General features: G+C 36.2%; 4 protein-coding genes across 5 annotated transcripts; 2 read left to right on the forward strand and 2 right to left on the reverse strand.

Moving 5' to 3' along the window:
• Nucleotides 1-1,571: 1,571 nt before the first annotated feature.
• On the forward strand, nt 1,572-8,259 carry LOC113727780 (histidine kinase CKI1). Its single transcript, XM_072080947.1, has 7 exons — nt 1,572-2,940; nt 3,026-3,247; nt 3,340-3,996; nt 4,853-5,228; nt 5,461-6,035; nt 6,198-7,385; nt 7,978-8,259. The coding sequence occupies exons 1-7, from the start codon at nt 2,866-2,868 to the stop codon at nt 8,194-8,196; spliced, it is 3,312 nt and encodes a 1,103-aa protein (XP_071937048.1). The 5' UTR covers nt 1,572-2,865; the 3' UTR covers nt 8,197-8,259.
• Nucleotides 8,260-8,944: 685 nt separating this feature from the next.
• Nucleotides 8,945-11,679, reverse strand: LOC113687452 (protein FAR1-RELATED SEQUENCE 5-like). Its single transcript, XM_027205058.2, has 2 exons — nt 9,452-11,679; nt 8,945-9,188 (listed from the first exon to the last, which is right to left on the reverse strand). Exons 1-2 carry the CDS (start codon nt 11,677-11,679, stop codon nt 8,945-8,947), a joined length of 2,472 nt encoding a protein of 823 aa, XP_027060859.2.
• A 4,438-nt stretch (nt 11,680-16,117) lies between these two features.
• On the reverse strand, nt 16,118-19,527 carry LOC140037058 (dihydrolipoyl dehydrogenase 1, chloroplastic-like). Its single transcript, XM_072080948.1, has 7 exons — nt 18,976-19,527; nt 18,659-18,805; nt 18,265-18,399; nt 17,999-18,116; nt 17,171-17,295; nt 16,365-16,490; nt 16,118-16,245 (listed from the first exon to the last, which is right to left on the reverse strand). The coding sequence occupies exons 1-7, from the start codon at nt 19,324-19,326 to the stop codon at nt 16,156-16,158; spliced, it is 1,092 nt and encodes a 363-aa protein (XP_071937049.1). The 5' UTR covers nt 19,327-19,527; the 3' UTR covers nt 16,118-16,155.
• Nucleotides 19,528-22,698: 3,171 nt separating this feature from the next.
• Nucleotides 22,699-24,218, forward strand: LOC140037059 (uncharacterized). 2 transcript variants are annotated; one of them, XM_072080950.1, is made up of 4 exons: nt 22,699-23,071; nt 23,227-23,333; nt 23,618-23,736; nt 23,898-24,218. In XM_072080950.1, the coding sequence occupies exons 1-4, from the start codon at nt 22,891-22,893 to the stop codon at nt 23,989-23,991; spliced, it is 501 nt and encodes a 166-aa protein (XP_071937051.1). In that variant the 5' UTR covers nt 22,699-22,890; the 3' UTR covers nt 23,992-24,218. The 2 variants fall into 2 exon arrangements, with proteins under 2 accessions (XP_071937051.1, XP_071937050.1); XM_072080949.1 differs by having other exon boundaries at nt 22,763-23,092.
• Nucleotides 24,219-24,777: the final 559 nt, after the last annotated feature.

Consider the following 24,777-nt stretch of genomic DNA (forward strand, 5'->3'; position numbering starts at 1 on the left):
CTAGTTCCTTTCTCCTTTACACACTGGATCCCCAATTGATGTTATCACGTGAACTATAGCATGTCTGTATATAGGTACCTTTTCTAGTTAAATCTACTTCTATGCAAAAAAACAAAAAGATTGTCATTTTTGTCAAAAATTTTTACACTTTTCCGTGTACATATTTCGCAATCACTTTTATACGTACATTAAATCATTACACATTTTTCAACTCACTTTTGTATATTCTTAATTAACTTTTTATCTTACATACATCACATCATAAAAAGTGCTACAACCATTCTTTGTTCAATCTGATTTTGTTTGAACATATTTCCTCCTGCTCCAGCCATTCTTTGCGTACTTTCTGAATAACTCTGCATGGTTGATGGTTGGTCCGGTTCTCAAATTCCTTCTTGTTTCTTTGCTTCCATATCTGCCACAGAATATTGGCAGTGAGGTCAATGGGCTTTTACCATTTAGTCTTTTCCTAGCACTGGTGATTCTGCTCCGCCATTTTGTGAAATTGCCTTGTTGATCTTTGGCTCCATCCCATATTATTGGGACTACTTTCCAAATCTCTCTTGCTAGAGGACATTGCAGCAGTGTGTTCTACTGTTTCTGGTTCCTCTCTCCTTTACACACTGGATCCCCAATTAAATGTTATCATGTGAACTATAGCATGTCTGTATATAGGTACTTTTTCTAGTTAAATCTACTTTTATACAAAAAAACATAAAGATTGTCATTTTTTTCAAAAATTTTTACACTTTCCGTGTGCATATTTCGCAATCACTTTTATACCTAATGTACATTAAATCATTACACATTTTTCTACAAAAATTTTAGAAGATAACAATCAAAACGGGCACGTAACATCTCTAGTCTCTCTTAAAAGTGTGCTCATGATAAGTATCCTTTAGTCAAATTCTACTTTGTAATGTCACCCAAACCACATATTATGTACTGTCTGTCTAATATGGCACTTGTTAAGATGTATTTAAAGTGTTATATTTTTTAAAATATAAAATTAATTAGAAAAAGTAAATAAATATAAGAGAGGGTAGACAATTTTGAATAGAAAAAGAAAATAAATATAAGAAAAATAATTGTTAGTATGTGTATATACACACACATACATATATATATATATATATATATATATATATATATATATATATATATATATATATATATATGATAAATTTGATGAATGCTAGTGTATTAACTAGGGCCTTAGGACACCGTTAGAAAAATCCTATCACGTAATATCATTCATTAAATATAAGCTCAAGTCCAATTCAATATAGGAACATTTGAGCTTTTGTTCTTTTTCTGCTGATCTTAGATTTACAAAGATCCCACAATGGTGGGCGTAATACAATCAATGAACTAAACATTCACGCATGATTGTTGGACGTATTTGCTGTTAATATGTTGTCTTATCTTCTACGTATTTTAAGAGAGTGGACATCGCATGTCTCCTTAAAACTGTTAAAGTGCTCCTAAAATTGACATAACAGATGATCTGAAGCTGTTGCTATTTTTGTAAACTGGAGTTTTGACCCAAAAACAAAGAAAACAAAACTACCAAGAACTAAAAAAGTATGAACACAAGATTGCATACAATTACTAATAGCCGGATAAGGTTGAGAATAAAAAGGAGTACAAGGAAAATGAAAATTGGTAGTTTTTTGGTCAGTAACTTGTTTTCCTTGTTAAGTTGGATACGGCAGATTCTCCGTTCCATAGTTGCTGAGAACAAGGATTCTATCACAAGATATTTCCATGAATATCTCTTCACAAAATAAAGAAGTTTTACTCGGAGAATAATCAGATTACGTAAATGATGAGCATGTCCAAAATCCGTCAATCTCTATCCTAATCATATCCCAAGAACGTTAATCAAACGTTAATTTCCCGTATGACTTTGTATTGCATTAGCCTTAAATCTCTCCCTGCTGATTGCTCTCCAAGAATCTTATTAACAGAAGATTTTTTTTTTTTTTTTTTTGTGCATGAGTTATCGCAACTGGTTTGTTCTACTGTAGTGTTATTCTCTCCTTTTAGCTCTTTGTTTCTTCTCAAGTTTTTGTTTAACTCTTTCTTTCTTCTCTCAAATTTCGTAGCTTGGTAAGTGGGATATTCAGCATCCAAAGTTCTCGATTTCTCTACATTCATCAAAACACCGTTTATAAAACAGGGTTTAACACAGGTTTAAAGTTTTATTTCTTCTTTGGGTTTTGGCAAGCGATATCCTGTTAAAAAAATTGATTCCAATTGGATCCCAGAAAAGAATTAGTACTTATTTTGGAGTTTCATCTTGATTATAGTGGTTCTTGTGCTTCCCTTGCCTTCTGAAAATAAATGACCGGATCCATAGCAACCTCTAGCATGTTGGATTTGGGCATAAGTTTGGTGGTTTTTTAGTGCTTTTCAGTATTCGCATTTGGTTGGACATGTATATAATGGTACATGCAAATAAGACTCCTACGTGAATTGTCAAAATAGCAGTAAATTCAATGTTGATGTTATTGTGAATGGTTGCATAATTTGGATGTGTAAACTTATACGAATTCTGTAAGCATGAAACTGTTGTGTATTGTTATACAGAGCTAAAATTAATTCAGATTGTTGAAGGTATTAGTGGGAGTTCAGCAATAGCGGATTCTGGGGAATGTCAGGAAACAAAGACAATAAACTGCTTCAGCGATTATATTAACAAAATTTGTTCAATTCTGATGCATCATACATGATGAGCTAAAGGAAGTGTGTTATGGATGTTAGTCACAGCATGAGCCATTAACTCAGCTAATAACTCCATCCTGCAGAGCCATGGGCAGACATCCTACGTAGTGGTGAGGTTTATCACTTCATTTTCACAGAATGAGGCTACCTTTTAACAGGATGGGACGCTGTTGTTGCATATTTACTCGTCCTCTTTTCTTTCTAATCCTCCTGGTAATTTCTGCAGCATTTTCCTTTTTTGTTTTTTGGCTGATGCCTAAACAATTGTGTTTAGTTTTGACTGAAAATCTCAATCCAGGGAATAGCATGTTACATGGTCATGGAGGTCTGTTTGAAGATCAATCAAGTTGAGCATATCATAGTTTTGCAAGCAGATGAAGCTCGCAACAAAACTATTAGAGATGTTGAAAACGCCACAAGCATGCTTCATCCGTTGAATTCTTCTGCCTTGAATCTAGCTACGGTGCTCAGTGCAAAACTAAATGGAACGGACTTAACATTTCCTATTATCCAAGCAAATGTTAGCAAGAATAATTTTTTTTTTTGTTTAAATTTGATACAATTTTCTTAGTTGTTTTTACAGGTTTCTTTCTTTTCATTCAATTCGCTTAGATTGCGCCGTCACTATTTCAAGCACTTACAACAATCCCGCGGGTAACAGAGGTGGAATTCATGGGGTTGGACAGATGGGAGTTCTCCTATTACCGCAATGATGAGCAAACATTTGCATTTTTCTCGAACTCTTCAGCTCCTTCAACATCATATACTCAGCCTGTGAACCGTGACACTGGAAAGCTGTTTGGTGAAGCAGTTGAGTCTAACTATACTATTGCATTTAACTCAACGAGATTTGTAGAAGGCCCACGAGGGATACTACCATATCCTTCACTAGAGACGGGGAAGAATCAGGATCTCCTTTTCAAAAGCAATGTTCCAATGGTTGGAATGGGGCTCATTTCAATAGGTTTTCCAGCAGATGAAGTTAAAAATCAGTTTTCTCATCTAGATTTTCATGGCAGTCACTTGCACCTAGCTTCGAATGATGGCCAAGTACTTTTTGAGAAAGAGCTTGCTGATACTCAAATTTTTGTGTACAACGGAACATATTCACTGAAGTTGAAGAAACAAAATGGTGCTTACGAAGATGTAGTCAGTAATGTTTCTTGCAAGTTGGAGGATGATGCTGATCTAGAGCATTTGGATGTGAAGATCAATGAAAAGAAGCACAAATTTTATTGCTCAACTGTTGACATTGCAGGAATTGATTCAGTAAGTCCTTAATAATGCTAAATCCGTGAAAAATACTGTAGGATTCTTTAGAAATTGACTAATTCTAACAACTAAGCATGAAGTTAGCACATACATTGCTCACAACACCATTGGGTATTTAAGCATCTTACCGTATTTATTGCATCCACTTTTTCTTGAATTGCAAAGTCACAGTCATATGATCGATGCATACGTGACTGATTAGATCATGGAAAGAACTATAGCTAAAAATGACAAAAGAAGTCGAAGCAACGCCATTGACTACAAGTGCTCATGCTAATTGCAGACTTCTAATTGCTCATACAAGTTTTAGTTCAACAATGAATAAATAGTGACTAATAAGAGCGTTTTGCTTCATGTTACAAAATAGGATGTCTACCCTTTTTAGGTTCATGCAATTTTACAGAATTTGAAATGTCTCCCTAATGCTTATTCTTGATGTTGTTTACCTTTATATATGAAATACAACTATCCTGCAGTATGCTTATCTGAATTAATCATGTGAGAATTTTTTTCATTTTACCAGAAACCAAATTCTGATGAGATCTAATAGGCAGTCCCCTGATTATCTAAAACCAATATTGTCCGAAAGAACTGGATGAATTACTCTGCTTAACAGAATGATATAATAGCCTTACACTCAGTATGTCTATCTTTTTTAGTAGTTTTATATCCATGATTGCAGACCATCATAGGGATTCGTCGTCCTTAACCGTCAGCCTATCATCCTGGCATACTTGATTGGAGCATAAACACTTTATACGACATTGGAAATGCCTTTTGCTTTTAACTACTAATAGTAACAAGTTGAACTAAATCAACTGGATAATCAAATGTGTCTTAATTTGTATTTTAGGTATATGTATTGGCTTTTCCGGAAGATGGAAACGAAGCTGCTGCCCATAAAAGCAGCATGCTAGCCATCATGCTTCTTGTTCTTACGCTTGTGGGATCAGTTGTCTCGCTTTGCCTCTTCATTTTTTTGATCCTGAAAGCTGCACGAAGAGAGATAGTTTTGTGCGATGCACTCGTAAAACAAAAAGAATCAACTCAACAAGCTGAGCGCAAAAGCATGAGCAAGACGAATGCCTTTGCTACATATAGTCATGATCTACGTGCTTCCTTGACAGCTATAACTTGCTTGATAGAGCTTTGTCGTGAAGATGTCGTCCCAAATTCTCAGTTGGCAGCCAACTTGTCACAACTAGATACATATGTACACGATCTATTAGGTAACCATTCTGTTTTTCAATTCATAATGGACTAATCAAGTTAGAAGTCTAGAGAAGTTGAAGTGAATATTGATAATATGTTGGGGCTGGATGAGTACTCATTCAATTTCTGGTTCACTTCACTCTAGCCTGCAAGATATTTGTTTCTCATAAATGTGGACATGCATTTTCTCAATTTCTTTCAACATGTATGCAGTCATAATTTCTCTTTGTCCTTTGGCAATTGTTGTAGGTCTACTAAATACAGTTCTTGATAAAAGTAAAACTGAAGCTGGTAAGACAGAACTTGTAGAAGAAGAGTTTAACCTGGAACAGGTCCTTGAAGACGTTGTTGATATGTACTATCCTGTTGGCGTTAAGAAAGGGATAGATGTCATATTTGACCAATGTGATTTCTCAATTATAAAGTTTCGCCATGTCAGGGGTGATAGAAGAAGGCTCAAAGAGATACTAGAGAATTTGCTAAGTAATGCTATAAAGTTTACGACAGAAGGCCATGTTGTTGTTCGCTGTATAGCAAGGAAAACAAGTAAAGAGAATGCTATAATTGCTTCTAACCGCAGAAGCACATTAAATTGTCTCTCAAGGTTGTGTTACAAGAACAGTGGAAGCCTACATTCGCTTGATGACATCCATACAGTTCATGAAAATCCTAATTGTATGGAATTCGTGTTCGAGGTGGATGACACGGGCTGTGGGATTCCAAAGGAGAGGCGAAAATCTGTGTTTGAAAACTATGTTCAGATTACAGTCGCTGCTGCTGGACAACAAGGATGGGGTCTAGGACTCGGCATCGTTCAGTCTTTGGTAAGAAATTGCATTGGCTGTCTTTACTTCATCATTTAGTTTAGTAGCTGTTTCATCAACTGAATCATCAAATTAGAAAAATAAAAATATTGTCATGGGATGATCCTTGTGCCGTCTTTATTCTTAGAAATTATTGAGTATAACACAGTGCTGATGGCTTAGGTACGTTTAATGGGGGGAGAAATCAGAATCGTTGACAAAGAAAATGGAGAAAAAGGAACCTGCTTTAGGTTCAGTGTCTTTTTGACAGTATGCAATCCGGTGTCCACTGTCATGGATGAAGATGGAAACCATATGCAAAATGGAGTTTCTTCAAGTGATCTTCTGCATTATTTTGAATTACATATTCGCTATCCCAATACAAGATTGGAGGGATCCCATGTCGTGCTCTTACTTGCAAGTAAAGAGCGCAGAAAGATTTCCAAGAGAGCAATTGAGAATATTGGCATAAAAGTAACAGTTGCAGAGACAGATAAAGATCTAAGACGTATTCTATATAAGATAAAGGAAAAGATGGACCATTTCCAGCTTAATCTGCATGAGAAATCCGAATCTAGTCCGCCTGACTACCTGTCCGCGTCCAGCAATTCTAATTCAGGATTGAATGAAGGGCATTCAGGTGCTACAGATGGACATGAAGCTCATCTCCCCCAAAGAAAAAGCTTCAACTCCAAAGCTGTCCAAAATTTTATACTGATCGTGATTGATGCGGCTATTGGACCTTCCTTGGAAGCAAGTGCAGCTTTGTCCAGCTTTAAGAGGGAAACACGAAATTTGCAGTGTAAGGTTGTTTACTGGGACAATTCAATTATTCCTAGAAGGAATTCAAGAGACGTGAAAGAGCAAAGGCCACTAATTCCTTGTGACTACATATTAAAGAAACCCTTGCATGGATCAGGTTTATATGGCGTGCTACGACTTCTTCCTGTATTTCATGGTGCATTTCCACCTGAGTCGTTGATCGTTAAAGCTGAAGCAGTTCAAGAAAATGAGGGCTCCTCTGAGACTACTGTACCTCCAAATAGATTGGTTAAATTCTCCAGCAATACTGAGCTTCAAAACGGCAAAATTTCAACAGACGAAAAACAAGAACTCCAGGAGATTGTAATACATGATCCAGCTGCTGACCAAAGCTCTCCAAACCCACTCAAGGGAAAATCTGTATTGGTAGTAGATGATCTCGAGGTATTACGTAGAGTAGCCAGCACGAGGATTTCCAAACTCGGTGCTCGAGTGGAAGTCTGTGAGAATGGGAAGGAGGCTTTCGACAAAGTCTGCAAGGTCCTGAATGATGAGAAGGAAATTAATCAGGAAACTCTCCCATATGATTTCATAATAATGGATTGTGAGGTACTCTCAAGATCCTACTGACTCTGATATTTTGACATTTTTTTTTCTGTCACAAATTCGGTTTTTTTTCTTTTTTTGGTTTTCAGATAAGCTGTAACTCTCACATTTTTTCAGGAAAAAACTTTGAACATCATAAATATTTGGGTTAAAAACAAAAAAACCTTACGTGGTATACCTAATACACAAAAAAGCTCTCATGGTTTCAAAACATACAAAACAACACCTCATGTTTTGAACTAAATTGTAAACTAACAGAATCCGGTAAACTTAACGGAAAATTTAACGGAATCCAGTAAATTTACAGCTAAGACCGTCATTTTCATTAATTTTAACGAATTCTATTAGTTTACAATTTAGTTCAAAATATGAGGCGTCATTTTGTATGTTTTGAAATCACATGGGGCTTTTTATGTATTAGGTATACCATACAGGGCTTTTTTGTTTTTAACCCTAAATATTTTCCATCCTCATAGTTCATTGAAGCTGTCTTTGAAAACTAAGTTATTCTTGTGATAGTGACCACAAATGTATAGTTCGTACTGCTATATGAAGCTTTTTGATGGTCATGCTTGGAACTTGTTTTTGTTGGTAGATGCCAGTAATGGATGGATATGAAGCAACAAGACTTATAAGGAAGGAAGAGAAAATTCACGGCATCCATATTCCCATATTTGCACTAACAGCCCATGCTATGCCTGAAGAACACAGAAAGATTGTTGACGCTGGAATGGATTTTCATCTGTGCAAGCCATTCGATGCAGACAAACTAATGGATGCCATTAGAGATATTGAGCGCAAATTCAAACATTGACTGTTGAATGGTTTATTTATTTATTTGTTTGGATTGTATTTTTTTGGACTTTTTGTAGAAAAATTACGATAATGATTTGATATACGTGAGGTAAAAAGGTGATTGAAAAATGTGCCCACGAAAAAATGTAGAAATTTTTCTTTGAAAATCTGCGATCCAAACACACCAAATTTTCTGGTCTTCCTCTCTATGTCTTCGCTTGAAAATAAAGTGGAAGTTCTTGGAGATACTACTCAGTTTTCCGGGACTTTGTTCATCTTTGATTTTGGGTGAAAAATGGAATGTTTGTGCTGGAAGCTGATATGAACTCTTTTACGCCTTTTACAGGGAAAGGAAATAGGAAGAAACCGTTTATACACTACTAGTAATTCCTCGCATTTCTACTTTCAAATCTTTTGCCAGTAAAGGAAATAGGAACAAACGCGTATATATATCCTGGCATTTCTACTCAAAAACTTCTAGTCCAAAGAAATTAGAGTAAGAAACTGGAACAAAGGTTTGTGCTCATGTTGATTTAGGTGGTTCAATATTGTCTTGTTTTCACTTCGCAAGGACCTGAAATTTTGAAGTAAAATTCCGGCATGAGTCTCCCAAGTGCAGGTTACATCCCAGCTATAGTTAGTGGAGCTGTTTCGTGTTGCTGACGGACCTAAATCTTCAACAGGGGACGTGCTTTTTTCTTTGTTTTGGTGGGACTTCCTGGTAATGCAACAAATTCTCAAAGGGTCAAAGCTGCCGCATAGCCACATCACAACAGTTGTGCCTCATCTTTCTCCTGGACTTCTTTGTTGGTCACCTGTGTCCCTTCCACCGCTACCGCATGCTTGTGGTGCAAATGCTTGTCCTCTCCATTCGCCTGAGTCGCTCCACCCCGTACCAATTTCAAATGATTTTTCCACCGATTCATCCAAACAATTTTCCATATGATCATCATGAACTGCTGTGTTGTGCGAATTCTTTTTGTATGGGCATGTTCGTTGGTTGTGGCCTGCCTGCAATCTTCAACCCATATATCACATGTCAAATCATTTGTGACTGCAAGTAACCACGTCAACTAAGCACATTGCTAACATTACACCACTTCAACTTTCTTGCACTGCCAATAACTTTGTATACTTTGTATGCACTTTCAATTATGTGTTTATTTGCTATTGTTGAAAAATACCCACATAATAATTATTACCTTCACTGTCCACTTCATGTATTTTATCAATTAACAAATTGCTTATAACTACGTATGCATTTTCGATAGTACCTGCAATGACCACACTTTCTTTTCTTCTTTGTTTCTGCATGCTTCTGATCACCTTTACACCGGGACACCCTGGGATCTAACAGCCCGAATGTTCTTCTACTTCTATCGTTCATCACTCTTGAATCCATTGCAAATCCGTCTCCCCCATATCCCCTTTCAATCCACTTCTCCTTTAGGTCCACAGAATGCTTGTCAAACATCTGCTGCAGGTCATTAAACGCATCATCCATGTAGGACGCATAGTAACACATACTATTACAGCTCGACTTTAAAGTGCCATATCTGGCCATTTGTGTCAGCTGTTCGTCTGTAACAAATGCTTTCATTCCATTATTAGTACTGTAAACTCCCTTTGTCCACCGCTTTGAAATGCATGCTTCTGGGATCCTGTTCATTCCTTCTACCACCATCACGCGAAACATGTGAGCACAAGGAATCCCCTTTGACTCGAATTTTATGCAAGAGCAGATTAGCTTCTCCATTGACCTATCATAAACCACCCTCCAACTAATTTCGTGTCCACCATATTTCGAGTAATAATATGTACGACTCCCTCCATCCTCGCTCCAGCCCTCAGAAATTAGAAGTCCCTGCCTGTTCAAATGCTTCCTCACCATGAAGAACACATTCCTTGTAAACACCTCCGCTGCGCTCGCCTCTAATTCGGGCAGGATTGTGGTTAAGACTGGTTTTGTGTTTTCACTTGTGTGAACTGCTTTGCTCTCAGTATGTCGAAGCCATGCTATTGCCAAATCAAAACTTCTAACGAATTCATATAGTCGCATTTTTTCATTCAAGTACTCGTTCAAAAAAGCATTCATTTTCTCACACCTTTGAGTGCTTCTCATACCTGCAAAAAAATTACCGCGTAAATAGGCTTCTGCCCATAACCTTCTCCTACGGTACAACTTCTTCACCCACTCATTCTCTACCACCCCACATTCATTAATTAACCTAGCCCAGCGATCCTCAAACTCAAGAGTGCTAAACTTTCTCGCCATCAGGTCATACAACCTGTTATTAAACTCCTCGCAGCGAATATTACTCCGTGCATTCCTATGCAAGTGCCACGAACATAGCCTGTGACAAGCATCCGGGAGAAGATTCTTTATCGCTCTTCGCATTGCACTGTCACCATCTGTCATCACTGCTACTGGCTTTCTACCTTTCATAGCCTCTACAAATGTACTTAGCACCCATTCATATGTTTCAATCCTCTCATCTGATAACAGTGCACAGCCGAAAATAGTACTGTTCAAATGGTTGTTTACCCCTGCAAGTACAACTAGTGGCTTGCGGTATTTATTTGTTTTGTATGTTGTATCAAACACCAATACATCTCCAAATACACTGAAGTCCACACGAGATTTAGAATCTGCCCAAAACAACCTTGCCAATCTTCCTTCGTTATCTACATGATATTTATAAAAGAACATGTCATCGGCATCCTTCTTCGCTGCCAAGAACCCAAGTGCCCCTTCTGCATCGCCATTAAAAATATCTTTTCTACGTTCCTCGTCCATTCGGTTATACAGATCCTTAATGCAAAATCCCACGTTACTATACCCTCCGGCTTTGATAACAAAATGTTTCATTATCTGGCATATTCTGGCCCCAACCAACTTTAGACTTTTTGCCTGCGCATATTCTGCATCGCTCACTTTTCTATGCGACCTAAGGTGTTGCACACTTGCCTCTGATGCCAGCGGGTGATTGTGCTCCATAATGAAACGTGTCACCACATACTTTACCGATTCTGTGTCATATTTCACGCGAAAGCAAGCCCCACACCCGGTCCTTGTGATTGCTTTTGCTTCTCTTTTCCGGTCTTCATAATTAAACCACTTTTCATTCCTATAACCTTCACAGCAACATACCCATTTTCTAAATCTTGAAATGCCATCTTCATCTCGTTTGGCATTACTTTTACGAATCCCAAATCCGCTTAGTTTCGCATACAAATTATAAAATTCCCCAGCTTCTTCTTCCGTGTCAAATTTTAATTTCATTACGTCATCCACGCCTATTGCGCCCACCAATTCATCTGCCTCCTCATGTTCGTGTCCTCCTATTGAACCACCGCTTTCTTCACTGCATGTGTCTCGGTCATACTCAGGTTCTTGGTTAAGGTCAAATGACATTAACCTGCCGCAACCATCCATCCCCATTTTTCCCTTCTCTATTTCCTGCACCATGTCATGAGTTTTAAGCACCCCATCCTGCCCCATACTTACAACCCCTGTGTGGTTGTTCAATGCTTTTTCTAACCATGGTCGCTTAACATTTTTTTTCAGCCTCCCCATATGCTTTCGTTTGTAACATAAGTACTGATCGTCCACTAATGGAACAAAACATATATACACGATCATTTCACTTAACAAACCATACTTTACCTCACAACTTTCACAAAATGCAGACGATAAACATTACTCTAACATTCATATACACAGTTTTTATAAGTGTGGCTGATGCAATTATATCAACCTTTAGCACAAAATACCACTATCGACATGCATTTTCATTAACACCAACAAACTCAACCTCTACTGTGTGTTTCTTTAATTCTTTTCACATAACCATGCGCAATGCAGTATGGGGGCCATTATCGATGTCCACACGGCCATCCAAATCACTCTATTTTAAGACTTTAGTCCTGTTACAACGTCTTCTTCACGTCTTCACTCATTTCTGCTTAATTTCCTTTACACTATTTAATACAAATTAGAGGACCAAGATTTCCTACGTACGTATACAAAGCTCCGTGCACAAATAAACTGCGATAATTTCCCGGTTTCGTTACATCTTCGTTCGGAGACGCAGGGTCTTACACCCCGTACTTCGTATTCCTTATTCCTCTATCATTGCCTCTTACAAGAACTGTAGAAATCACCCTAGTAGACGTACAGGTGTTTTACTCGTTATTTTACTCCATTTTTCAAAGTTATGGAAAAACTCAAAAAAGTACTCACCTTTGATTTCTCTGCTTCTGTTCCACGCCGCTGCATTGTGTCACCACAGCTTCGCAAGGGCCTTCCTCAGATATATCTACCGTCACCGCCTGCGCCTAAATTTACGCCAGTAGACACCACCTCTGTCTATTCCACATTGACTTCTTCTTTACCAAATTTTTGCCTTCGATTCCGACGTCACCACCTGTCTTCAAACACACGCATCACTGCGGGCCCCAACATGGCTGTGTGTTTAGTACCTAATACGCTTCCTCTTCGGTGGCCCCAGCATGGCTTTGTTTAGTACTGCTTTCCCAATTTCTTCGATGTTTTATACAACAGAACCGACACCGGCTGTTAATTTTTATGCTTTCCGATCCAAAATTTTGTATTCTACGAAATTGGGTTCTCCTCAACGTCTGATGGACGAAAGCCGCAAACAGCAGGTCGTTTATAAGACAACCGTTTTAACTAAATTTTATCCCATTACCCAACATTTGTATTTAAGGCACGTTGGGTACTCTGTCACTGTAATGGTTGAAAGGCACAAAGAGCTGGTCTTTTACTCACCAACGGGTTTAATTTCTTTTTATCCGATAAATCAGTCTCTCTTTATGCCACCTTCGGTATTATGTTGTTGTGATAGAAGAAAGCCAAGGGGAGCTGAAACTTTTAAACTTGGACACCCGTTTGAATATAAGATTGACGAATCCAAAATGGATTTAATCTTTAGTTGTAGTGCAGGAAAGCCATAAAGAGTTGGCTATTTATTCTAAAATGCATTCCAATATAGGTACTGCGTTGTTATTATGGACGAAAGAGTTGAAAATTGGGGTTGTTTTAATAAAGTTAACCGGTTTTTTTTTACTCCTTACCCCATTATATTTATGTTAATTCCGTTTCACCCCAATACATTTCCAACATTTGCCGTACGCTACATTCACCGCGGTTATAGGTCACCACTTACTTTTTTAGAAACATTCCCTTCATCTCCGTACATGTCAGGTTGCTACGTGCCAGCTTCTTGGCCATATCATTTGCTTTCCACACCTGTCTTTGAAATATGTGAATACACTACAGAATTTACCAGAATTTAGGTAGCTTTAGCTTTTCTTTTTTTCGGCCGAATGGGTCTGACAGAGAAGACTTTTCTTTCCCTTGCTTTTGGCATTTGCGTCTGACTCTTTTGCTTTTCACTTTCGGATCTATTCAATTTCCGTGAGTTTTGGCATTGAACTTGGGGAATCCAGTACGGGCCCCCGCGCAGAGTCAAGCGAGACTTTTCATTTTTCCTTTCTTCAGTGCTTCATCGTTCCAAATTCTGTGATGTTTGCGTGGATGAAATCAATTAAATCGCGTGAGTTTGACATGATGAGAAGCGGCTAATTTTCTCCTCTACCCAAAGGTTGACGCGAGGGGCGCGGTCCATAATATCTGTGAGATCTAATCGAATCTTCATTATTTCTCCCAGTTTATTGCTATTCGTGCGTTTCCTGAATTAATTGTTCATGGGTATTTTATTAATTGAATATCAATGGCCGGGTATTTGATTTAATTTAATAGCCTACTGCCACGTTAATTAAATAGAATCCGTAATTATTCATTTAATTAACACCCCGTGGCACCCACCATAATTGGTTTTATGATGGGGAAACGCAGGATCTAGTTTAAATAAACCCTCTTAGCGTGTTTATTGGTTAGGGTTGGGTTCTTCTAACTTTAATGCAATTGGATAATTAAATTCCTACGGTCGTACCTAGGGTTGTTATCTGATTAGGGAAGCAGTCAATGGTCGTATCTTGACTATCGGAAAGGTAAGGAAGAACTGGTTGTCAGAGCTTATTGATGGCTATAACCAACCTAGTGATAAATGGATGGAATATCTTTGCATCGATGAGCATTTAATTGGGACCGTGCCTGAACAGTTGACCCTTTGGGTAGAACTTTTATTAATTGCTATTTTTAGTGAATTGTGCTTTGTGAGTTAGTTTTGAATTTTGTTTGTTTTATTTTATTTTATTTTTATTTGCCTCCCATTGAAAATCCCCCAATTTCGTTCTACTAATTTGGAAAGAAATAATTTCCTACCTGCTCCCTGTGGAATCGACCCTACTTGCCATTGTACGCAAAATTAGTGTTTTTATAGACAAATCCGGTATATCGGATCAAGCAAACTCTTCGGGAACAGGGTGAATCAAGTAACCCATTGCACACCTAACGTCCCTGCTCCAGTACTTGGATTTGTTCTATAATTACTTAATTGATGTGGTAATTAGGACTTTTTAGTAATTATTATTGCACAGGTTCGGCACCTGTCAATTTTTGGCGCCGTTGCCGGGGAGCTGGCGTTTGGATTATTTGTTTCTTTTCAAATTCAGTTTTTATTTTTATTTTATTTTATTTTCCTTGGTATTTTTGCTAGTTTATGCCCCGTTCTTCTCGCACAGGTGAATTGATATACGACGCGGAGGTTGAGAAAGCAGCGCGTAAGCGGAGGCAAAAGACCAAGAGACGAAAAGAAGGGCACTTATTTATTGCAAACGAGTCAGTATAAGCTTTACAAACTCATAATTGCAGAAATTTTAATTCCTGAGCCAAGGTTCTTTTAAGCACACTTAAATTGTTCCCAATTTTAACAAAATTAAACAAGTGACAAAAGCATATCTACTACAAAATAACTTAAAGTTTTAATAATTTCTCTTTCATCATTGATGTCTCCATCTCAAGTGCACATATAGCAGACTTTATTTACTCAATGCATGCTTATGATAATGATTAAACAATAATGAGAAAAAGGTAATCTAAACCCACAGTGAGAAGATGCACTTCTGTCATAACAAGTTTGCTGAAATATCTCCCAATAACATGATTTGGTTGTTGTGGGCAATGAAGAGAACCGAATTTTGAGTATAATAACACTTAAAATCTCAAAATATTCTTCTCTTCTTCTCAGGTACCCACTTGAAACCCTATATACTGTTCTCTATTGAGCGAATTTTTCTCCCACCCCACACTTTTTAAGTTGTAATGATTAGCACACAGTTGAAAATCAAGCTACATCTCAAACAAAGGGGCAAAAGTTTTTGTGTTTGCCAAATGCTGATATCTGCTGCAATTTCTTTCAAAATGTCTGTCCTTAAGACAATTAAAGCTAGTATATGATATGATTGAAAGTGCCGACAACTAACAAATGGGAAGGTTTACGGGAACTACGAGTGTGTTTGGATTATTTGAAATATTATTTGGAATAATTACTGTAGCACTTTTTGTGATATGATGTATGTGAGATAAAAAGGTAATTAAAAGGATAGAAAGGTGTATGGGAAAAATGTGTTTGTGATGCAAGCAAATAAATTTTTGACAAATAATTTCTATCCAAATACACCCTATATTGGATGATAAGGTCAACCACATCCTGATCCTCCATTTGCATATTTTGCATTGCAATAAATCCATTAAATTGCTAACTAACTCTTCACCAAACATCTGTATCGAATTGATGAAATTTCTTCAACAAAAGATCTGGAATGAATTACGTTAGAGAATCTTGTCACTCTATACTAGGAAGCTGTCTCCGAGAATCAGTGATCATGATTGGTCAACCATATATTGTGCCAAGACCCAAGAATCATGTCGAGATCCAATGCACTAATTATGTACAATGACATCTGAATACCTAAGAATGACATATTAAATGAACGTCACTCTGCTTTCAGATGTACAGACCTAAGAATTCATGCATTAACTGAATGTTTATTAACTTACCTCTAGAGTGCCTTTCGGTTCCCTGGTCTTGGCATCAATGAGCTCAATTATCACTGGTTTTCCATCCTTTGCTGGAGTTATCTGAAAAAGTATCAGATAAATGAAAATGAATTTAAAAAGGCACAAACAGGAAAGCAGCGTACATATTAATAGCAGCATTGCACCTGTAACTAGAAAAAGGACTGTGAACTGTGACATACCTTGCTGGCAAACACACCAGTATGAGAATCAATTTTCCGAGGATTTATGAGGACTCTCTGTGCCAACTTTCCAATCTCAGGGTCAAAGCCAGGCATCAGCTGATCCAAAGCTTCAATAAATGTAACCTGTGCAATAAAGATGAAACTTTGTGACACAAGCCATTTTGCTAGGGTGAGTGGAAGCAAAAATAAACACAAAAAGATAATGCACTCCTAGTTTTACACATTTGAAAATGTTCAATGACCAATGTCGCAGAAGGCTCTTCAAAGGACAATCAGAAACAAAGTTCAGTCAATCAAAGTTTTGTAATAGATTGCAAAGGGTTATGCAATTCATACAAATTAAAACTGGATCGTTCCAACTAAATGTTGTTTCCCTATGTTTTATATGTTTCTTTGTCCTGCTTTTAGTTAGTCTCTATGAAGTTGGCTACTCCACAGCTTTGAAGCCCCTCCATTTGATAAATCAAACATGGAGAATGATTATTGAACGTTATTGTCCTTGTCAGGTTGTCGAACTCCTTTAACAATTAATGATGATACATTCTTTTCCATAGATACCCTGTCCCATAACTTTCTTTTAGGGAAACTATAAAGTGATACCAAATCAGGAAATAGAAAGGAAGAGCAAGTTTCATTAAAACAGTTAAAAAGCAAAACGTATATTTTAGTAAAAGAAGATGGTTTTTGAGGAGTAGCTCTCCCTAAACAGGACTAAAGTAGAACAAAATTTTTGTGATCATGACAAGAGAAATTTTGCTTCTCAACAAAAATGAAACAACTTTTTAAGCACAAACTGCTCTCACCTCACTTCCAAGAGCTGTATAAACATCGCTGAACTCGAGACCGATGTAACCACTTCCAACTATCGCTATCCACTCCGGAACAAATTCCAATTTGAGTGCATGATCACTGGTGATGACTGTCTTACCTGCAGGCAACTATCAATGATATTGGTTAATCTAATCTTGGCAAACAATAGTATTCAGTTAGAAGATTTGGAGGACTGAAAAAGCAAGACAGACGAACACGATTATAACAGTTCAACCCTCCAACGAAAAAAGCATTGTGCAACTATGAGCAACAAAACTAAAAGAATGACAAAAACATAATAGCAGTTCAAGAAGTAAAATTTCCAAGTCTAATTCCTTGCAAGCTAATTATAACACGATTGTTTTGCTAAAATTGTTCCTCCTACACAATTGAGAAGCACTCTTCATCGCTTGCAGTTATAGGTAATCACAAACTTTAGGCACTAATTAACCTAATAATCTGAAATGTTTAATTACAAATCAGTTTGAGGCTATTGAACATCACTTGAGAGACATGGTATCATGCACACATTCAGAACATTAGCATTTATAAGCTCTTCAACAATTTAAATACAGCAGAAACTTTTAACATCCAGTAAATCCCAAATTTTCAAGATCAATCTGGCAGACATCCTGCATATACTTTATTACCTTCCTTGAGATTGCAATGAAAGTAAGCATACCAAAACTAAACCAATTTTACATCTAAATACCGATAGAAACTGTTGCAGCAACTTCGTTGCAAACTAGAAGCTAGAAATTAAACATTGACAGACGAGCTACAACATGTGCCAACACAAGGACAAATACATGAGTACTTACCGTCAACTTCAATTCCCTTTGGCACTAAGGGAATGGAGCCAGTAGCAATTATAATGTCTTTTGCTGTTATTACAGTTTCTCCAGCGCCAGCCTTTCCATATTTCACCTTTTGTGGACCCTGAAAATATAGTTATGTGAAAATGAATGACAAAGCCTCGTATATGTGATCTAATGACTACCACTTTCCCTTTTACTTAAAAATGACCGTTTCTACACAGAAAACACCTACTTAAACTTGAGAAATTTCGATGAATAGCTCAGCTTACCAAAACTGTGCCAGCACCCATCAATATATCTACCCCAAGAGCTTTCATCGAATTTGTCAAATTATTTCTAATTTTGGAGGCCAAATTATTTGCATGATCAGCAACTCCTTGTCTGTCATATCCAGCAGCTGCAACCTATCATATGAGGTTAAAAAAGTGAGCAAGCTGTCGAAAACAGGGAAAACAGAAATAAAAGCATTTCAGGGTTGCAATGCAAACTTCGGCGATTTTGTAAGAAATATGACACTGGACAGTAACTTGTGCCAATACAAGAAGTTCAACCATTTCATGAACTTGATGCTGAATTTACAGCTGGCCCAAAAACAGTTACTGAAACATTCAAGAGACTAAACTTTGGTTTCTCAGCAAAAAGAACAAGACCAAAAATGCCTACCTGTAAACCAAAAGCCTTCATGTGATGCTCATTCTGAAGCTCCCGCATACGACCACTAACAGCTAGGAGGGCTTTGGAAGGCACACAACCCCTATTTACACATGTTCCTCCTACTACATCTCCTTCAATGATGGCAGTTTTTAAACCCTGAAAACAAAACATTTGTCAGTTAATCACTTTCACTGAATTCAAGAATTTGATAAAGGTATCACAAGATGCATTTATATGGTGAATAAGCAGTCAAACAAAATGCCTGCTTGATGTTAGCCACCAGCTTCTTTCATCACTTTCTTTAATGATCAGAGTGGCATTGTTACCTTCTCTACAGCATGAAGTGCAGCGCCATGACCACCAACACCAGCGCCAATAATTACGAGATCATAATCAAAACCCTCTTTCGACGGAGTTCCATTATCATTACTCACCGAAGCCGAAACCTTCAAATTCAAACGCTGCTTTGTGGACGAAGAAGAAAATACAGCAGCCGAGGAGGAGGAAACTAATCTCGCTGCAGCTGAATGCGAAGAATTCAGTCCGAAAATCGCCTCTCTCTTGAGCCCGCAGAACCGGAGCGATCGCGACGTGAGAAAAGTGGAAGAAGAGCAGTCGGATCTCGGGGCAATTGTTAGGGAAGGCGAGGCCAGGGACATTGTCATTGCTGATTGCATTTTTTAAAGGTTTCGAGGACTCGAGGTTCAAAAACACACACTCACGCAGTAGAGGATGAATTAATGGAGATTGTTTGGGAGCGGAAGTGGGGCCGCCGGGAGAGTGATGTAGAGGAAGAGGAGGGAAGGCTTCGAGAAGTCCGTTGGAGGTGGCGGAGTTAACAAAGCGGCGTTTGATGAACCAACCTCTTACTTAGTTGTTTAGCGCTCGTTTTTTAATTTTCTTGTTCCTTTCTCTTTTATTTTAATAGTTTCTTCTTTTTCTTTGATTGCTTTTTTTTTTTTTGCCCTTTTCTTTTTTTTTATTACCTATTATTTCTTGAGAATAAATAAGAGAGGAAATAGGTGTCACTTTTATTTTTTATTTTTGATATAATGGTGTTGAATCATTTTGGTTTTGAATATATGATAAGTAACAAAGACAAATTTAGAACTCATTATGTAATTGCTTAATTAAGAAAGAACTAGTATATTTGAATTTGCATAGAAAGATGTATTTAAGTGCTATAAGTGTTTTTATAAGTGAATAAATGCATATAATTATTTTTTAAAGAAATATTAAACTTCCAAAGTTTGAGAATTCGGATTACCTAAATTTCATATGAGTGTTTATATTACTATTTGGTATGGAGTTCTAAGTTCTCTTATATGTAAATGGTTTATCTTGCTTTTGTTGCATTTCTTTATATTTGACATAATTTCCTTGGAAATGGTTTGTGCTACATCTCATAATATCCTTCTTAGGTATTATTGACATCACTTTTGTTTACCTAAAAGCTTTGAAGATTTGTGTCAAGTTTTTTAGCTGATTAGCCACGCAAACAATCTAAAAACAAGAGCACATGAGTTTAATCCTCAAAATACTAACAAAAAAAACTTTTTTTGTAGCAGTGGTGGAGTGTGTTTGGACAGTAAATTAATTAGAATAGTTTTTTTAAAAAAAAAATTGTAATACTCATTTGACATAAGATAAATAGATGATTTAAAAATACGTTAATGACGCAAGCAAATAAATTTTTTACAAATAATTAACTCCAAAGAAAAAATTAATCTTTCTTATACTAATAATGTATATACTGTTGACAGTGTTGCATAAATTACAATTATATAAAATTTGAATTTAAAATTCAATTTTTGCACGTACATAACATTACCTCCCAAACAAAGTCATTGATAGCATGACCGTTGTGATCACCTATTGAGCTAGTTTCTGAGGTTTTTATGTAAAGGTGTTACACGTTCTATGTGCATCGCTCGCGTGTGATGTATTAGTATCAATCATTAATTATCAAGTAACGATGGTGGGACGAATTTGTATACTTATGAGGGACAATATGTGATTGAACAACACTACTTTGTAATGTGTTATTGGCATTGGTACACTACGTACAAGGCAATACTAGATGGCACGCTAAGCATTTACGATTTGTTCAAGGGGAGACACCAAAACTTAGATGCAACCTCGTTTAGATTGCCATTTTTTGTTTTAAAAAATTTACATTTTTTGTAAATATACTTTTTAATCACTTTTTTAGTACTTTACAGTTTATATACATCACATCGTTACAATATATTTTTCTAAAAAAAATTTCAGAAGATAGCAATCAAAATGGAAAATCTTTCACTTTGTATCTTTATGAAAAGGGGAAGTTCATATGCCCTATTTCCTATTACAAATAACAAGTTCTGGTTCTTGGGCATAATTACAAGAATCAGTCTGGCTTTTGGAATTATACACCACGTTTACAGGGTAACATGTTTCTCTTAATTTAAGGTCATTAACTGCATGGAAACAAGCTCCTTAGCTAAAATTTGGCGTATACTAAAAAAGGGTAACAAGAGATTCAATGCTGAATCTGGATATACATAATACATGAGCATTTTGGATTTGGATTAGATTTTGAAGTGAAAAAGTACATTATTGACATTCTCGCCTACGTTGGCAACTATGGAACTTTCCTCAAAAAAATTTGTGAGAGCCTGGGAGCATCACGTGGTTCATGGAGCCGAAACCTGAGGTCGTTTGCCAATTGAATATTTTGGATATTTGTTTAAAATTTTACTGTAATTTACCATAGAAATTGTAAAAAAAAATTTTAAAGTGTATAAATTTTTGGATATTTTAAAATATATAGTTTAAAAATTTTGATAAGTTTTGTGAGATTACTATAATTGAAGTTGTTAAAAAATTTGTAGCAGACAAATTTGATAAAAAAAAAAACTTATTTGCCAGATAGGCCTTTGGTTTGGACAGGAGATTATTTAAAATAATTACTGTAATACTTTTTTTTTATATAATGCAGATGAGATAAAAAAAATAATTAAAAAGATGAAAAAATGTATTCAAAATTATGTTTATGATGTAAGTAAATAAAATGTTTGGATAGCAAATTTTTTTAAAATAAATTTTTGTTTGCAATATAAATATATTTTTTAATTCATATTTTTATCTCACATACATCAAATCATAAAAAGTGCTACAGTAATCTATTCAAATAATTATTTGGAATGATTATCCAAACACACGTGTTAATCACATCTGAGACCTAAAAAGAAAAGTGAGACACGGCCCCGCCACTACGGCCAAGTCTCTCCAAGATAACTGCCACTAAAACCACCTACCGAAAAGGTACTCCTTTTAAAGTTTCGTGCTTCTAAGAAATCTAGTAAGTATTTTTTTTAATATACGAACAAGTATTAGATTAATTAAATAATATAATGGATGAAGGATAATAGTACAATAGAATCATGTTATTTTTTTTCTTTTCTAATGTTACTTTTTATTTGTTGGTTGGCTTAGATTCTATTTGATAATCCAATTCAATACTTAAATTTAATAAATTCAGATCTTAACATATTCAAACCATTTGATAAAAAATAATTGAACATCTGAATTAATTAAGTGTTACTGAATTCTGAATTCTTTAAGCAAAACATACTCCCAAAATTAAGTGATAAACTATTCATTTATTACTAAATATGATATGCATTCAAATATATTAGATTTAATACTTAACAATTCAATAATTTAATAGATTCAAATTTCAATTTTATCAGATCCACCTTAGTAATTACAAGATAATAAATCGCAAAGAATGTTAGTATAATTTTTAAAACTTAAAGGGAGGCTAGTGAAACAATTAAAAACCTTAGAGGGGGTTTTTAAAATCATTCCCTTTTTAAAATGTCGTGTTTTATTTTGAGATGTTGTTAAATATTTATCATTTTATCAAGCAAAATTACTTTTAATTTCTATTTTGAATGTTGAGTAGTAAAATAAAAACCATGGTCCATGGCCCAGAAGCCAGAACCCATGAACCGCCAACAGCATTGTTAAACTTACAAAAAGCTCAAAACCATCAAACCGCCGCCACCCGCCACACGACTCTCTCACAGACTCACACACACAGGACACACAGTAGTCAATCACACACTATATAAATATTCCATAGTCAGAGCTTAATTACGCACCAAAAAAAGAAAAAAAGTTTTGTAATTGTCACAAGCTTCTATTAATTAAGCATCCAGGAGCAAAAGAAGAAGAAGAAAAAAAATCTGTGGTTGATGGCTTCTGAAGTGGCGGAGAAAGAACGCAAGATTCTGGTTGCAGTGGATGAAGGGGAGGAGAGCTCCTATGCTTTGTCATGGTGTCTCTCCAACATTGTCAATGAAAATTCCAAAGATACCCTTGTCCTCGTCTATGCCAGGCCACCTAGAGCTGTTTACTCTACCCTTGATGGATCAGGTGAGGAAGACCACCTCCCAGGTGACTTCTTTTTTTTTTTTCTTCTTTTTGTGGTTGAGATAATTATTTATATGGGCATTTTGGGAGATCAAAAATTTTTTTTTTAAAAAAATGTCATAGTCTAAATTTTCTTACTATTTTGGTTGTTTTTGCAGGGTATTTGTTCTCTTCTGATATATTAGCCTCTATGGAGAAGTACAGCCATGAAGTTGCAGAATGCGTTCTTGAGAAAGCCCACCGAATATGCAAGGACTTTAATGCCGTAAGCCATTCTTTTTTTTTTTTCTCTTCCTAAAGAAATCCATTTCAAATTATACAGTCAAAATCCATTTTTTTTGGGGCACAGTTCTATATTATAAAAAAAAAAAGGGTTTTTTCTAGACAAATTATTAATAAATGTAGCATTTTCCCTTCTAGTAGACTGGATAACCGCTAATGAGGAAGGGGGTGGATTTTTAAATTTTGGGTTTTGTAGGGGTATGAAAGTAATAATATAATATTTACGTTCTAGGAGTAATGATGTTTGGGTGTGGATGTGGTGCACAGATTAAGGTGGAGACTAAGGTGGAGCATGGAGATCCAAGGGACATCATTTGTCAGCTGGCAGAGAAATTAAACGTTGACTTGGTAGTCATGGGAAGTCACGGCTATGGGCTCATCAAGAGGTGGAATCCATCTTCTTTCCTTTTTTTTGATCTTTTAAATAAATCCCTGTAATTAATTATATTAGTTGATGATTATTATTGCAATCTCTTTTCATTATTATTGTAATGGTTGGTTGATTTTGATTTTTTTTTTTTTTTTTTGTCTTTTGGAATTGGGGCAGGGCATTTCTTGGCAGTGTGAGCCATCACTGTGCACAGAACCTCAAGTGTCCAGTTCTGATAGTGAAAAAGCCCAAATCCCATGATGGAAACTAGTTGATAAATCTTTTTTCTTTCCTTCTGGTGGATCTTTTACTCCTTGTATAGCAAGTTTTCTTTTTTTTTTTTTTGCAAAAATAACTTCTATGTTGTTTTTCCTGTTTAACTTGTATACTAACATTTTCCCCAAGTTATTTTTAATATTTTTCCAAGAGCTTCTGACAATGGAAGCAGCTTAATGTACTATGTTGCCGTTCAAGTTTGACAAGGTCTCCAACTGTAAATTGCTCTGCTCTGCTGCATTTATGTTCTATTCATGTTCATATGCATGTTACTTTGTAAATTTTTTTTTTTTAAGGGGTGTTCTGGCATTTAACTTACGGTACTTTTTTTTTTTTTTTTGAAACGTTAGGATGCTTTCATTGATTTTCTAAAGAGAGCTTTACAATTCGAGCGATAATCTCATCCAAAAAAAATGCCTAAAGCATATGAATTAACATTTGGACCAATATTATTGTTATCATTACTAACTAAATATAAAAGGAGTACATTCGAAACAATATGTTTGTTTGGATATCATTATTATTTCAAATAATATTTCGCTTGCATCATAAATACATTTCTCTTTTTTACCAAAGCCAGGATGACTTTTGATCATTTTACAAACCTAAACCCCGAGAAAACCACAAAAGCCGGCAACTCTTGAGGTTCCTCAGGAGACTTATAAACTAACCCAAACCCCCCCAACTAGGGGTGGCAATTTTCGACACGACCTGAAAACACGACACGAACCTAACACGAAATTAATGGGTTTGGGTTGAGGTTTCGGGAATTCGGGTCAGA

The sequence above is a fragment of the Coffea arabica genome, chromosome 2e, assembly GCF_036785885.1.
Source record: "Coffea arabica cultivar ET-39 chromosome 2e, Coffea Arabica ET-39 HiFi, whole genome shotgun sequence".
In the NCBI taxonomy this organism is placed as follows: Eukaryota; Viridiplantae; Streptophyta; class Magnoliopsida; order Gentianales; family Rubiaceae; genus Coffea; species Coffea arabica.

Excerpts from the sequence above, each read along its gene's own strand:
- LOC113727780 (XM_072080947.1), top strand. The coding sequence starts at position 2,866 with ATGAGGCTACCTTTTAACAGGATGGGACGCTGTTGTTGCATATTTACT. Across the intron at positions 3,248-3,339 it reads TTCCTATTATCCAAGCAAAT|ATTGCGCCGTCACTATTTCA; the intron begins GTTAGCAAGAAT and ends CAATTCGCTTAG. Across the intron at positions 7,386-7,977 it reads TCATAATAATGGATTGTGAG|ATGCCAGTAATGGATGGATA; the intron begins GTACTCTCAAGA and ends TTTTGTTGGTAG.
- LOC113687452 (XM_027205058.2), bottom strand. The coding sequence starts at position 11,679 with ATGGGGCAGGATGGGGTGCTTAAAACTCATGACATGGTGCAGGAAATA. Across the intron at positions 9,189-9,451 it reads AGAAAGTGTGGTCATTGCAG|GCAGGCCACAACCAACGAAC; the intron begins GTACTATCGAAA and ends TGAAGATTGCAG.
- LOC140037058 (XM_072080948.1), bottom strand. The coding sequence starts at position 19,326 with ATGCAATCAGCAATGACAATGTCCCTGGCCTCGCCTTCCCTAACAATT. Across the intron at positions 18,400-18,658 it reads TGAAGGCTTTTGGTTTACAG|GTTGCAGCTGCTGGATATGA; the intron begins GTAGGCATTTTT and ends CTCATATGATAG. Across the intron at positions 17,296-17,998 it reads AAAGGGAATTGAAGTTGACG|GTAAGACAGTCATCACCAGT; the intron begins GTAAGTACTCAT and ends AGTTGCCTGCAG.
- LOC140037059 (XM_072080949.1), top strand. The coding sequence starts at position 22,891 with ATGGCTTCTGAAGTGGCGGAGAAAGAACGCAAGATTCTGGTTGCAGTG. Across the intron at positions 23,334-23,617 it reads TATGCAAGGACTTTAATGCC|ATTAAGGTGGAGACTAAGGT; the intron begins GTAAGCCATTCT and ends TGTGGTGCACAG. Across the intron at positions 23,737-23,897 it reads GGCTATGGGCTCATCAAGAG|GGCATTTCTTGGCAGTGTGA; the intron begins GTGGAATCCATC and ends GAATTGGGGCAG.